We start from the raw sequence: 16138 nt of genomic DNA, 5'->3' as shown, positions 1-16138 counted from the left end.
TTAGGTAATTTTTTGAGGGGCCATCAAATCCGTCTCACCAACCCAGGATACATTTTCTAGCTGGATCAGATTCCACAGTATGTGGGTACCACCTGGTATCTGGAAGCTGGGGACAACACACTAGTCTGCAAGGAAAAGACATCTCTGTGTGTGTGTGTGTGTGTGTGTGTGTGTGTGTGGTGTGTGTTTGCATGCAAGGGCTCCTCTGAAGGGTGGGCTCATTTCCAATTCCAATCATTCTAGGAAGGGGAAGGTCTACGGACATGAAACAGGAAGTATGACTCAAGTTGAGGAGGCCTCAGCCTCTCTTGGTATTGGAGGGGTCTAAATGTCTAGGAGGAGCATCCTGGTGGCTCATTAAGGAAGAAGTAAGAGACTAAGGGTAAGCTCATACCTACTGAGTAATTTGAGCCCTACAAAAACTGTTTGACCTTAAGCCAGACCATCTAGATCTCTCTCTCTGTTGACCTCTCAGGCCTTTAGCAAAGTTTAGTTTGAACATTATAGTTTGTCCCAGCTGTAAAGAGATTTATGACAACACTAGAACTATAATATTAAAGGGAGAGTAGCTCCCCCCTGAAGTCAGCATGGCAGTGCTAGAGAGTACCAAAGAGGGACTACAAGTGAAGGTAAACCTTAGGTACAGAGTCATGATTCAGGGTCCCACCTCCACTCTCTCATCAGCAAATTTTACTTCAGGGGATACCCTTATAGGCTCTGGGTTTTATGTTTATGAAGGAAGGTACATTTCTTTACTTATATGTCTCCTCTTTGTAGCAAGAGCACAAGTTCCTAAAGGGGTCTGGATGTGCCTATATCTCTTCTAGATTCTCCATTGGCTCTGCTACAGGGTTGGGGGTACCAGATTAAGAATGTATTTGACTTTGGCCCATCTAATTCGATAACCACTCTCCAAATAAGACCTGTCTCTTTGGTTAGTCTGTCTCTTGCGGTCAGTACAGAGCTCTAATAATCATCTCTATCTGATCTTCTTTCCTTCCAGGTACATAGGAAGGTTATAACTCCCGGGGCCTCTGGCAGTGAGGTGGGGCCAGGTGACAAGTTCTTGCACATTTAACTCCTGGCATGAGCTTTTCAGTGCTACCCTGTGGCAGTGACCACATAAGTGTATGTTGAGATGGTGGCATCAAAAGTTGGTGGAGCCTTTGCCAACTGTGCCCCTGATAGATAATTACAATGAGCAGAGACCCTTGCCAATTCACACTGGACATGCAGAATGGGCAAGAAATGTCTTACACCCTTGAGATTTGGGGATTGCTTGTTATCTCAGACTAACTAGTCTATCCTGACTGGTGCAGTTGGAAAGTGACTATCCTCAAGCCAGCTGGCACAGTTGGAGCAGGTTGGTTTATGAGCGGCAGGCAGTTCAATACTAAGACCTCATCCCAGGGCAATTATGCACTCATTCTGTGATCTGAAGGGGAGCTCTGGGATGTGCTTCTGTGTGGTCTGGAATAATGGGAATATGGCTCACTTCTTTGGAAAAGTTCTTTCACCTAACTAAAATCCACTGAACTTATGTTGTGTGTCACTTGGGGTTTTGGTTTAGGAGACACTCTGCTGAGTTAAGGTCTCTGTCACCTTTTACAAATGAATTTAATCACTCTAAAGCAGGATTTCTCAATCTTGGCACGATTAACATGTTGGACTGGGTAGCTCTGTGTTGTAGGGGGCTGTCCTGTGCATTGTAGGATGTTTAGCAGCATCCTTGGCCTCTACCCAGTAGCACATCCATTTAGTTGTGACAACAAAAAATGTCTCCTCAGTTTGTCAGATGTCCCCTAGGAGACAAAATCACCCTTGGTTGAGAACCACTGCTCTAAGGCCTCGGTCTTGTCAGTTGTAAAACAGGGTCACTAAAGTGAAGCTCATAAGATTGCTGTGAAGACTGAATGATGTAGATAAAGTGCCTGCCGTATGACTGGGGAAAGGATCCAGAGTTGAGGGAGGAACTTGTGTGTGACCTGGAAGATGCCCAGGTTTTTCTATTGAGCTGCATTTTGACTTTTGGCCATGGTAATCCATTCATTTAGCTCATCTATAGTTTACCTCCTATCTCTGGGATTACATGGTGTGCTTCTTGAGGGCAGTGACCAAGTCTTATATATTTACATTCTTCCATATTATGTACTAGTATATACTGGATGACTGATAAAAGATTGCTGATGAATTGCTTTAATACAAAACAGCACATGTCATTTTCACCTCAGGGTACCTCTGCTGGGACTGCTCTCCTTCCTTTTTCCCACCACCTGCCCCTGCTTTCTTCTTCCACTTGTAAAACTCCTACTTATCCCTCAAAACCATCTTTCACGCCTTCAGGAAGTTTTCCCTAATCATCCCCACCCCATGTCTGAAATTTAACCATTGTGCTATCTTATGTTTCTCTTACTGAACTTATCACTGTACTGTTATTGATTTTGTTGTATTTCCCTCGCTTTTTAGACTGTGCACCCCTTAAAGGGAGGGATTGATCTTGATTTTTCTGTGTGTGTGTTTTGTTTTTGTTGGTTTGTTTGTTTTACAATATCCAGCGTGGGGACCAGCATCATTAAGAGCTCCATGTCTGTTGAAAGCATGAGTGAGTAAGTAAACAAATGGAGGTGGAAGCAGAGGAGGAGGAAGGTGGAGCATAATCGTGGACGTTTATGGTTGCCAAAGCCTCCTTCCGTAAATACCTGTCAGGTAGGTCAGAGCATCCAACGGCACCTCCTTGTAGTCATTCAGAAACATCTGGGTCTGCCTCATACTAATCCTCAGGTCGGATTCGTTGAATTCATAAGGAATATTCCAACCTGCATGAGGCAGAGATAAATTAGATGCTTCAGGGATGAGAGCTCTTAATTTCCACTCAGAGATTGATCTGGTGGAATTAAGCATCATTATGGATCAAGAGCTTCTTTCAGCCCTGTGAATATCAAGCACCATGCCAACTATTAGCTTTGACATTTACTGCCAACGTGGGAGACATTCTGCCTGAGAAAACATCCATTCTAAAGTCAATTTCCTTATGGATCTCCCCCATTTGATAAGGAAGATGTTAACATCCTGGGATTTGTGGAATGAGAGTTATTCACCCTGGCAGAAATACTGTGGTAATGCACAGAACGCCAAAAATAACACCAAAGCATAGCTAGAGAGCACTATCTGTGATTGGGCAATAGAACTAAGTTAGCTTTGGGAATTCCCCTCCTCCCACTCATGGGAGAACTAGATGGCTGGCCTTGAAGAAACTATTGCTTGTATTTTCAAGTGTTATAATGGTAAATGCCCAGTGGGGCTGCACAAGTGACATAAATGTATGAATCAGGCCGGATGTAAGACACTAGGGTATGGTAGGACCTGTGCTCAATGGAGATGTTTAATTTCCTCCTAAACATTCACATTCAAATTAAAAATACAATAAGACAACAAAAACTTCGGTTCTGGCAAAGAGAACACAACTGGGCAGTTGACTATAAGCCAAACTGTTGTATGGATGTTTGGAGGTCTGGCACGGGTGGGAGAATGGTGGTGGGAGAATGTGGTGTGTGAGATGCAGATGTAGAGGGAGTGTCCCCTTTGGCTGTCTCACCTCTGAAACCCTCAGTTGAAGGGTCAGGTGGTCTGTGGAGCTAACTGGGGCAGGTAGAAGGAAAGAGGATGTTCTGAGAGAATCACCAAAAGGACAATTTGCCTCCTTTTGTAACCCAAAAGAATGGCTAAGAATACCTTAAGGTGGGTCATTTCAAGAAAAGAATCAGACGCAGCCCATGGGTGAGAGAAAAATAATCCAGCCTTAAAACCATGGTGATATGGGATCTGTATTTAGCAGATGATCTGCTCTAACAAGAATATTGAGTCACTTAAGTTAGGCCATGGATAAGTTACATTAATAAAGAAATGTATGTTTATTTTTTCAAGGAGAAACACAAACAGATGTCCCAGCTGTATTTCTTTCATTGTTATGCACAGGTAAAGAGAGCAACCTAAAATTTTATAAATTACCTGGTGACGATTCCCTGGAGAGTGGCCGTGATACCCAAGCTAGGCAAATACACCAAAGGGAAGGGCCTCCACTCTTCTCATTATCATATTACTTCAGTAATTAGAGGACCTCTGATTCTGAAGCATCACCTCTTTCCCTGACATTGATATTGACCTGGTTATAGGAGTGCCAGACTTGTTAAGTAAAAATACAGGGACACTCAGTGAAATTTAATTTCAGATAAACGACAAATCATATTTAGTATAAATATGTCCCAAATATTGCATGGAACATACTTATACCCTATTTTACTGGCAACCCTGAGTACAAACTTGAACGCACCCCTGTATCTGTCTGTGATCTTTCCCCCGGGCAATCCAGGTATGCTGTCATCTCTCACCTAGGGGTCCAGAATTTCTCCTCTTTTGAACGACGGCATGGAAGAAGCAAAGGCTAAACAACAGCTTTTGCCACATCACTGCTTTTGTACAGCTTTGGAAGAACACGGGGTCTGAGATGGGGTCATTGAGGTAAGAGCGCAAAAGGTTGGCCCGGAGCCCTTTGGGGGGCTCATTGGTCATTTTAATCCCATTCTGGAGGATGCTGACTGGAAACTTCTCTGATGGATAGCTGGTTAACCAGAGTCTGGAAGAACAAGAGACCCAATTATTTACAGCAATGCAATACATTATATTGAAAAACAGTAACAAAAAATAATAACTACCATTTATTAAGCATCACTAGATGCTGAACCCCATGCTAAGAATTTAATTTATGTCCCTTCATTTACTTTAATCCTCACAGCCACCCTATGATCCCCTTTACCAGTGAGGAAACAGAGACATGGAGAAGTCAAGTGGGGTTTTCAAGGACACACCACTTAGAAGCAGCAGAACTGAGATGAACTCAGGGCTCCCTGACTCCAAAGGCCCTGTCCTATTCACTACACCATGTTCCTGCCCTGCTGGACTTTCTGAGCACCTATTATGGTCAAATACTACACCTGGCACTCCAGGAGTGGCCGAAATGAGCAAAGAATTGTTTCTTGCTTCTAGATACTCACAGCCTTGCTGCTAGGAGGGGAAATGGGAGCTGGGGAGGGGAGAAAAGACAAGCAAACAGAATGCCAAGGAGTTATAAAATCAAGACCACAGGGAGGGAGGGAAATAATGGGCCATTGGGGTCCATGGGAAGAAGAGATTTCCACGGGGTGGAGAGAGCAAAAGTCTGCAAACTACTGCCAGGGAGCCAAATCTAGCCTTAGCCTGTTTTTGTAAATAAAATATTATTGGAACATGGCCACAACTCTTCATTTACAAATTATTTATGGATGCTTTCATGCCACAACAGCACAGCTGAATAGTTGCAACTGACAACATGTCCTGCAAAACCTAAAATATTTACTATCTGGGCCCTTATAGGAAAAGTTTGCTGACCCCTGTCATAGAGGCCAATGGCATTAGAAATGGGTCTTGAGAATATGGAAGATTTCTTTTCTTAAATAATAAAAATATATCTATGCCCATGAGAAATGGGAGCATAGGTAAAAGTATTTAGAAAGGAAAAAAATACATGATTTTACCATCTACAGGTTAACATTTTGGCATATTGTCTTCCAGGCTTTTATTCATTTGTTTTTCTTACTCAAGCTCAGGTTACATACACACTGTGGCATCCTGTTTTGTTTCATTTTTGTGGGTTTGTTTTTCTTTTTTGCTAGACATTAGAGAGGTTTCCAACAGGAGGATTTGGGGATGGAAGGTCATTAAAGACACAGGACACAGGCTGAGCAACTGCACGGAGGAGGAAAAGTTGGGGATGTGGCAAGGCCTATAGTGGGCAGCCTGCTGTGGTCCAGGCACAGGCCTCAGAGGGGAGGGAAGAGGCCATAACCTGGGGGCCTGTGGCCTGACTTCAGTCTGCAGATGGGTGATGTTTAACTCTCACCATGCAAACCAACACAATGCTGTAACATATTTTTGAAGTAGTTGCCAACTTTTAAAAATCTAGGGCTTTCTTTTAAAGTTCTAGATTCCCGTCTTTCCTTTAAAATAGTCATAAAATCTGGATACAAGAGGCCTGTATTCCTGCTTGGCAACAGCTGGTAGTAGGCAGTAACTGTTCTTCTCTACAGGGCATGTGCCTCTAGTTCACCACAGTCCCCACCACTCTCTATCGGTATTCAACACTGAGGCTGACTGTCCATGATGATAGCTATTGTACTGTGGAAAGTGGAATATTTCTTGTGCCCAGTCCTCTTCACTAATTTATGTTACATTCCTCATTGTATAGGCACTTGAGTGTGTGACTTGGGTTAAGATCATATTACAGGAGACCTTAAATGTCAACATGAATAATTTTTTCTTCATTGAGTATGTCATTGATGGTCAATGAGTCAACTCAGCATCCAAAACCAAATAGAATCCTTGAAATTAATGGATTTCCTCTTAAACTCTTACATGAATCTTATATGAGCCTTACATGAATACAATCAACTACGGCCTAATCTGGCTTTGTAAATAAACACCAAACACTTTTCTATTTTCAGGCAGGCATGACTAAAATAAAAATAACCGGCAAACTTTGTTGCCTAGAGCAGGAGTTGGCAAACTTTTCCTATGAAGGATCAAAGAGTAAATGTTTTAGACTTTGCATGCCATATGGTCTCTGTCACAACTACTTGAAGCATAAAAGCAGTCGTAGACAGTATATGAGTGAACATGGCTGTATTTCAATAAAACTTTATTTATAGACACTGAAATTTGAATTTCATATAATTTTCACATGTCATGAAATATACTTCTTTCAATTTTTTTCAACCATAAAAAATGTAAAAGCTATTCTCAGATTGCAAGCTGTACAAACACAGGCAGCAGACTGGATTTGGCCATAGTTTGCTGACCCTTGGCCCAGAATGAAAGAATCACTGAACATTTGAGTTAAAAGGGGCTTTGAAGTCTGTTTCATCTCATTCTCTAAATGCAAATACTTAGGCCCAGTCTTGCTGGGCTTTAAAGTTCACAGAAAATAAATAGCTGTTTCCAATAATGATTAAAATTCCATGGATCTAAACAAGTATGGGATAGATCAAGTGCCTAGACTACAGGTGGATTTTTTTTGTTTTTAGGCAAATAAGTTTTAACACTCCGATTTGCTGGCATTTAATCTACCTTCCCAGGCACATCTCCTATCACCTCCCCAAAACAATTTCTCACGGTGTATAACCAGGAATCATAGGATAACTTCTTGGTCTTTCCTTTGCTTTTATAAATGCTGCCCTTTCTGCCTGGAATGTCCTTCCTGGAAAACTCCTATTCATCTTTCGGTACTCCAGGTCTTCCCCAAATTTTCCCTCCCTTTTCCATTCTTATTCAAACAAGTACAGCAGGTATTGCATGGTATCAACATTATTCATCTATGGTCTGCCTTCTACTAGACTGAGAGCTTCTTTAAGGGTAGAACTGTGTCTTGTTCATCTTTGCATTCCCAGCCATTAGCATGATGTCTGGAACTCAAGGGTGGGGCCCAGAGACACAGTGGTGGGGCAGCATCTCACCTGAATCCCATATTGGTGCTCTCAGGAACAATCACCTCCTCATAGATCTTCTCCAGCACAGGCATCCAGCTCGTGGCCAGATGACAGTTCTGTAAGACCACCCAGGTCCCATCTTTGATAGCAGTGTTAATCATTTTGGCAGCAATATAGGGCCTTGGCCTTGGCCAAGGGAGATGGTCTGTGTTTTGGCACCTCCCATGCCAAGATCATCAGCAAATTTCAGCAGGCCTGAGATCAGGAAGAAAAAAGACCGTATTAAAAATAACAACACAGAAGAAGGGGTTACATTAAAATTCTGGACTCAGAAAGAAAGCCACTGGCTTTTGTTAATTATGAAATTAGCATCTTTCTGAGGAAGCTTTAGACTTCTGGTAAGATAGTGAACGAAGATACTACTGATTCTTCTTTTGCTTTAAATAGATAGACGTTCTTCATGAAAAAAAAAAAAAGACACAAACTGAAAAAAAATAATAATAAGAGTTTGAAAGGAAGAGAAATTCCCAGGTGCCAAAAATGAAGAGGGAACTCCAAACTAGAAAGGTTAGCACATAGCCAAAGAACTAAGAACTGGGTTTTTCTTTTTTTTTTAATTTTTATTGGAGTATAGTTGATTTACAATGTTGTGTTAGATTCAGGTGTACAGCAAACTGAATCAGTTATACATATACATATACCCACTCTTTTTTAGATTATTTCCCATATTGACCATTACAGAGTATTGAGTAAGAGTTCCCTGTGCTATACAGTTGGTCCTTATTAGTTATCTATTTTAGATATAGTAGTGTGTATATGTCAATCCCAATCTCTCAATTTATCCCTCCCCCCCCTTACCCTCTGGTAACCATAAGTTTGTTTTCTACATCTGTGACTCTATTTCTGTTTTGCAAATAAGTTCATTTAGGAACTGGGTTTTTGTAAATTTATTTTACTAGGAAAACAGGTATTTGGACAGTGAAATTTCAAATAGATCTCTTTCACATCTTTTTTCCTCAGAGGCAGCTGATGTTACACCTTTTTGTGAGTCCTTCCAGAGATATTTCACGCATTTAAGTAAATATGTATACTCTATTATACTTACATGAATTGTAGAACACTATATTTGCTTTTTTCACTTAGATCTTTTCCACATCAGTACATATATAAAGGCTATATTCTTTTTCATGGTTACATAGTATTTCACCTTTGGAAAATACCATACTTTATTTAACCAGTCTAGTGGTTGGAGTTTGTCCACAGGGAATATAGCTTTGCCCTTACCCAGGGTGGGACGCTAGATCTGAGACTTTTTTATAAAGTTAGGATCCTCAAACGGCTGCACTCTCATGTAAGAAGGCCAGAAATCTGCTTTGTGTTCTTTCTTTAATGATTTTTAGATGAGTTTCTTTTATGATCTTTTTTAGAGACAATATTAATCTGCTAGGGCTGCCATAACAAACAACCAAAGATTGGGTGGCTTAAACAACAGAAATCTATTTTCTCTCAATTCTGGAGGCTAGAAATCCAAAATCAAGGTGCTGGCAGGGTTGGTTTCCTCTGCGGCTTCTCTCCCTGGCTTGTTTGTGGCCATTTTCTCATGTCATATTTTCACTGTGTCCTTACATGGTCTTCTTCCTGTCAGTGTGTCTGTGTTCTAATCTTCTCTTATAAGGACACCAGTCATATTGGATTTGGACCTACCCTAATGACCTCACAACTAACTCTTTAAGGACTTTATCTCCAAATACAGTCACATTCTGAGGTACTGGGAATTAGGTTTTAACATACAGATTTGGGAGGGACACAATTCAGCCCATAATACCCCCATAATACTGGGGGTTAATTCTTTTGATTGTTCATGTGCTGATTATGCCTTATAGTGATGTATTTCCTCATGTAGTTTATAATATTTTTATTGTTGAGTTCACAATCAGCAAGTTTGTGTTATTCTGTGGGAGTCTGATATATCTTGGGTTTTAGGAGTGCCCTAACAGAACAATTTTGCATATGCAGACACTGGTGTCCCCAGCGTCTTGCCATTCTGGATCAATTTTATGGGAAATTTCTCAGCTTGAGAATCCCATACCATAGGGTACTGTAAATCTACACCCCTCATCTGCATGTAGCATAGGCTTGGAGTTTTAATTTCTCACTGAAGAATTGTTTACTTTTTCCACCCAAGCTCCAGGCCAGTGATAAGCTTCCACATTGCTTCTTGAGTCAGTAGCCTAAAATTCAGAGTTCTATGGAAAAAAAAAAATACATGGATTTGGAACAAAACAAAACCTCTAGAAATGGAAAGCACTGTCATTGAAGATAAAAACTCAAAGCACTGATTAACAAAGCAGGTTAGATACAGCCAAAAAGAGAATTAGTGGAAAGTAAGGTCTGCAATCAATGATGCATTCAGTAGTGTTGGGAACCCCAGGTCTCCAAATACCATCACCTGCTAAAGGAACTGGAGTTCCTTGGAGAAACGTTTGTTCACGATAAGCCTGAAATATATATGGTAGTTCTACACGGCAAGGAAGTTATCAAAAACCACTGGGGTATGTGAAAAGGATATTGACACAGAGGTGCTACCACAGGCCAAAGACTGAATAATCTGAGCATCAAAAAGAATAATGACAGCAGTGGAGTAAAATACCACTATATTTGAAACATCCAATATGTTAAAACCAATACATTAATAATTGTACCAAAAAACCCCATCTTAGTGCTTAAGTAACTTTGGAGGTTACTAGGGCACCAATTCATTATTCTGAAAGCTGGTAAATAAAGAGTATGAACCAAGCATCTTTTCTGCCTGTCCTTTTTGAACTATATTTAGAGTAAACCAAAGAGTTGATAAAGAAAAATTATTCTTTATAGAAGAGTTCCAGCTAATAAATGTGGGAGGAATGATAGAATTAAAATATCATCATTTTGCAGCCCCTAATGAAATAATGGATCTGGGTAATGATTTTCTAAGGCTGATAAAACCATTAGGTCAGTGGTTCCCATTGGCTGCACACTGAAATTACCTGAAAAGCTTTATAAAACACAGTGCCTGGGCTTCCCTGGTGGCTCAGTGGTTGAGAGTCCACCTGTTGATGCAGGGGACATGGGTTCGTGCCCCGGTCCGGGAAGATCCCACATGCCATGGAGCGGCTGGGCCCGTGAGCCATGGCCGCTGAGCCTGCGCGTCCAGAGCCTGTGCTCCGCAACGGGAGAGGCCACAACAGTGAGAGGCCAGCGTACCGCAAAAACAAACAAACAAACAAAAACAGTGCCTGGGTCTCACCTACAAAGATTTTAATTTAATTGGTTGAGGGTGAGGCCTGCACATAGAGATTTTCTTTTTTTTTTTCTTTCTTTCAATTTTTAATTGAGACGTTCTCTTTATTTCACTCTCATTCTTGAAAGACAGATTTTATGTTTGCATATTTTCTTTTAGCACAATGATGGTATTATTCCACAAATTGCACTGTTGCTATTGAGACATTTGTTGCCAGTCTAACTGCTGTTCTTTAGAGATAATCTTGTTTTTCTCACGGACTGCTTTTGACTTATTTTTTTTACTGAAGTATATAGTTAATTTACAATGTTGTGTTAATTTCTGCTGTACAGCAAAGTGACTCAGTTATACACATATATACATTCTTTTTTATATTCTTTTCCATTATGTTCTGTCCCAGGATACTGAATATAGTCCCCTGCACTATACAATAGGACCTTATTGTTTATCCATTCTACATATAATAGTTTGCATCTACTAACCCCGAACTCCCAACTCATCCCTCTCCCACCCCCCACCCCCTAGGCAACCACCAGTCTGTTCCCTATGTCTGCGAGTCTGTTTCTGTTTCATAGATAGGTTCATTTGTGCCATATTTTAGATTCCACATATAAGTGATATCATATGGTATTTGTCTTTCCATGGAGATTTTCTTAAAGCTCCCTAGGTGATTTCAATGTGCAGCCAAGATTGAGAACCACCATATTAGGTGAAAGGCTGATGGGAAACTTTATAAAGGAGGCGGTGGAGGAGTAGCGAGCTGAATCACACTGACAATGCCTGAACCCACTGATCAATCTTAATGAAAAAAGATGACCAGACAGTATGTGCCTCCTAATATGGCACACTCTGAGGGACACAGTACCTGCAGTTTCCTGGGAAGTTATCGCAGCTGAATCTAATCAAGCCTCTAGCACAGAGGGACAGGAACAAGCTACATACACCCTTGGATTTTACAGGCCTGTCCTCTCCCAACACAGCATCATCATTTTACAGACCATATTCTGACCTTGTCCCCATTTCTCTTCTCTACTTTTCCTGGTTTCCCCTCATTTCTCTTGTATAAGCCTGCCACAGAAAGGACATAGGGGAAGGAGAAAAGATGCTAGAAAGGGGTCATGAATTGAGCTTTGACAATAACAATAATTTGGGTGTAGGAACCTGGAAAGGGTACCAGTTCATTTCAGTGCCTTCCTCTGATTGCCTTTGAGGAGAAGTGCTGGCTTTCTAACCGGGTCAGGATACATGTCAAATTCCTCAGCTTTCACTGAACTGCCAACTATGTCATTTGCATTTCTGGTATTCTTTCTTCACTCAGCAACAGAGAAAACTAAAGCTTTAAGATTCCCCAGCAGAACAGAAAACAAATCTATTTCTGTCAACAACTCACACCCTTTTATATGCACAAACACTTTCTGGAAACATACACAAACTGTTAGTAGTGGTTATCTCTAAGAGGGTTAGGAGGAAGATGTACCTTTCACTTTATACCAGGGTTTCTCAACCCCAGTACTATTTACATTTTAGGCTGGATAATATTTTGTTGTGGGGGACTGCCCTGGGCATTGTAGGATAGTTAGCAGCATCCTTTGTTTCTATCTACTAGATGCCAGTAGCACCCCCTAGTTTTGACAACAAAAATGTTTCCCCCCCCAAAAAAAAAGGTTTCCCCAAATGTCCCTTGAGGGGACAAAATGGAGCCATAGTCCTATACTTTTTGCACTGTTTGATTTTATTTTATTTTTTTACTACATGCAGCATTAATTACTCAAAATATTTAAAAATTGAAAGAAAAGAAAGAAGTGTAGCTGAGAGAAGCAACAGTCTGAGAAAATGGTCTAAGACAAAGGTGATAAACTAGCAGTCACTTGGCTAAATCTAGCCCTGGCTTAACCCTTATAAAGTTTTTAAGAAAAAATCTGAATGAGATATCAAGATTTAAAAATGGGTGATTTCTACCTTTCTGGTGCCTCTTGAAAAAGCAGATGATCTGGTCATCCTGAGGTCACATTATCAGATGGCACAATGCCCAAGAGCTGAGTAGCAGCTGCCCACTTTAGGCAGGAAAAGAAGTCCTATGTTGCCACAGCCCTGCCTTAGTCTGTTAGCTGCTTGACCCTCAAAGCCATCTGAATTTGAGATCCCTGCTGTAAGGGACATGCTGTTGTCATCCATCCATGCATTCTGGGCTTTTAATATTCCTCACACAACATTCTGCCCTTACCTGCCATTGGGTCTGCACCCGGAGACAACACGAATATCAATGGTGTGCAGCAGCTGGAATCACTGTAGGACCTCTGGAGATCAAACGTAGGGGCTTCAGTGTATACGTTTCCCATGTGTTCAGCAATGAACTTCCAAATGGCTGGAATCATTTTGTCAGGCCGCAGACATCAGAGAATCACCATCCTCTCCAAACCTTGAAGAAATTTCCAAGACCCAGGGAACATCTCCTCATGGGGCCAGGCTGAGTCATAGATGAGCTTCCATTCATTAACATTTTGTTCCAAATGTTCCCTGAGGCCCTTCAGTTTTGGCAACGCGGATGCACGAACCACTTCTGCCCACGCCTTCTCAGACAGCCATTCGGAAACTGGGTTGGGGAAGGGGTTGTCCAGGGCAACGCCTCCAGTTAGAAGAAAGTACCAAATTTCCTCGTTAATTTGCTTTTTCTCTTTCATGATGCCTATCGTCAAGAGGAGGGAGGAAAGCAGCTTGTCCTTCTCAAACAGAGAGCGGCAGACATTGTTGTAGATGCTTAGAGTGAAATGTTCAATGATGTACTCAATTCGTAGCTCTAGTTCCTTGCTCCTCCTGCTATGGGCCAGGGAGTGCACGTAGAGGTTTATGAACCATGTCAGGGAGTACTGGTACATGGGTTCAATGTGGACCAGGTCAGAGATACAAAAGAAGATGGTGGCAGAGCGGACAGCCACTGGCTGGTAGCCCATCCGAGTCTCATCGATCTGCATTTCTGTCATTGAAGCAATTTCCTGTTTCTCAGAGATTTCTTCGGAAAGCAGTTTGGAGGAGGACAAAATTTTGATGGCAGTCTCGTCCTCAAGGATGTTGCCCTTAGAAAGGGAAAGGACCTCCAAGATCTTATCTTCAATTTCCTTTAGCTGCTTCTTGTTCTTGGCACTTTCCACAATCAACTTGTTCTTTTTCTCTTCCAGTTCCGGCTTCTCCTTGGAGGCCACGATGCCAAGCAGTTGATCTTGGAGGCCCAAGGGGGTGATCATAAAGTTGAGGAGACAGACTTTCACGGCGACTTCAGGGAGATAATGTGGATTCCTCAAACGGGTTGTGATGTATAACTTAAAGTCCCTGGAATATTCAATGATGTTTTCACCAAGCCTCATGTACTCAACCCCTCGCTGTCTGAATGTGGACTTGAGCAAGATGGGTTCAATAAAGGCATCCAGCTCTTCCCCAACATTTTCTAGTAAGACCGGGGAACCAAACTGCAGAGCGTGTTCCAGCGTCCTCACATAGTTGGTATCTGAGAACTTGATGACTGACAGCCTATTTGCTTTCTCCATATTCTTGATCCACTTATTGGCCTGCCCCTGAGGGTCAATCATTAAGGCCCAGCACCTGGAATTGGATACAATGATGCCATTGTCAATGGAGAAGGAGTCAGTGGGCAGCCCAGCAATCTGCCAGGCACGAATTTTTACAGGGTCTCCTAATGTGTTGCTAAGACTAAAGTCATCGGAGCTGGGGATGACCTTGTCCTTACATTGGGCCAACCACCACTTTTGGCACTCAGCCTGATAATCCACGGTAAAGGCCCCCAGGTAAGCCACCTTACATTGGGCCAACCACCACTTTTGGCACTCAGCCTGATAATCCACGGTAAAGGCCCCCAGGTAAGCCACAGTCCCAGAGGACAACAACACATCCCCTGTCAGATTAGTATAGCGGACACCCAGCTGCCGGGCAGCTTCTGTCCATCTGTCCTTCTCTCCCCCAAGACCACTGATCAGTTTTTCTGCTCTGATCAACTTTTGGGAACAGATTTCAATGTTTTCCTCCAACATCTTTTTCTTGGTATTCATCTCTTCAAAGTCATCGTTCAGGGCCTGGAGGCGGCCTTCCACCAGCTTCAGCTCTGCTCGCTTCTGGTTCAGTTTTTGCATCTGTGTGTCCAGCTTCCCCTCAGCCTCCTTCAGCCGCTCCCGTTTAGGAGCTACCACTTTGGCCACATGATCATACACCTCCATGGCCCTCACCCACTTGCACAGACCCTCACATGCAGATGACACATTTTTAATAACAGCCGGCTGGAAATCTGGGTGATCAATAAACCTTTCCCGGATCCACTTCATGATCATTGGTGGGATGTTGTCTTTGTCATATGTCTTAAGATTCTCCAAGAATTTCAGATCTCTGAGAATCTTTCTTGATACCCCCCAGTAATCTTCTATCATTTTACCTGTTTGGGACAAAAAACAGAGATAAGACTATTATTAAGACATTCTGCCTGAAACTTATAGCCCTACAGTGGCTACTTCTCATATTTGGCAAAGAAAAAAAAAAAATCCAAGGTCCTACAGAGGATTTTTAGGCAGAAGATATGTTGTATGATACCATAATGATGGACACATGTCATTACATATTTGTCCAAACTTGTAGAATGTATAACACCAAGAATGAATACTAATGTAAACTATGGACTTTGGATATAATGATGTGTCCATGTAGGTTCATCAGTTGTAACAAATATACCACTCTGGTGGGGGATGTTGATAATGAGGGAAGCTAGGCATGTATGGGAATAGGGGGTATATGGGAAATCTCTGTATCTTCAACTCAATTTTGCTATGAACTTACAACTGTTCTGAAAAAATAAAATCTTAATTAAAAAAAAAAAAGCCCACGGCTTCCCTGGTGGTGCAGTGGTTGAGAGTCTGTCTGCCGATGCAGGGGACACGGGTTTGTGCCCTGGTCTGGGAAGATCCCACATGCCGCAGAGCGGCTGGGCCCATGAGCCATGGCCGCTGAGCCTACGCATCCGGAGCCTATGCTCCGCAACAGGAGAGGCCGCAACAGTGAGAGGCCCGCGTACTGCAAAAAAAACAAAAAACAAAAAACAAAGCCCAAGCTTCTTACCATGGTCTGGGTGGCCCACCAACCTTACCCACCTCATCTTTGCCTTGCTCCCTGGTCTTCAGTCACAAGAACCTTCCTTCAATTCCTTGATGATCCCAAGTGCTTCGCTACCATGAGCTCTTCACCTAGGCTGTAAATGGCATCTAGATGGCTCCTGACCAGACTTCAGGCTCATTTTAAAAGCCACCTCTCTGTGGAGCATTTTCTTTCATCTCAGAGGCTAGAC

General features: G+C 42.1%; 1 protein-coding gene across 1 annotated transcript in view; it reads right to left on the bottom strand.

Annotated features, from left to right (window-relative positions):
• Positions 1-16138, bottom strand: part of DNAH3 (dynein axonemal heavy chain 3) — a 170133-nt gene that overhangs the window by 10399 nt on the left and 143596 nt on the right. Inside the window, 6 exon segments of the mRNA XM_082644527.1 lie at positions 2700-2816; positions 4389-4633; positions 7545-7690; positions 7693-7772; positions 13022-13190; positions 13194-15235. Coding sequence (XP_082500653.1) covers positions 2700-2816; positions 4389-4633; positions 7545-7690; positions 7693-7772; positions 13022-13190; positions 13194-15235 — 2799 coding nt within the window.

The sequence above is a fragment of the Mesoplodon mirus genome (assembly GCF_964341445.2).
Source record: "Mesoplodon mirus genome assembly, chromosome: 15".
Lineage (NCBI taxonomy): Eukaryota > Metazoa > Chordata > Mammalia > Artiodactyla > Ziphiidae > Mesoplodon > Mesoplodon mirus.
The sequence above is the reverse complement of the archived record's forward strand: the minus strand, read 5'-3'. Positions and strand labels throughout refer to the sequence as shown.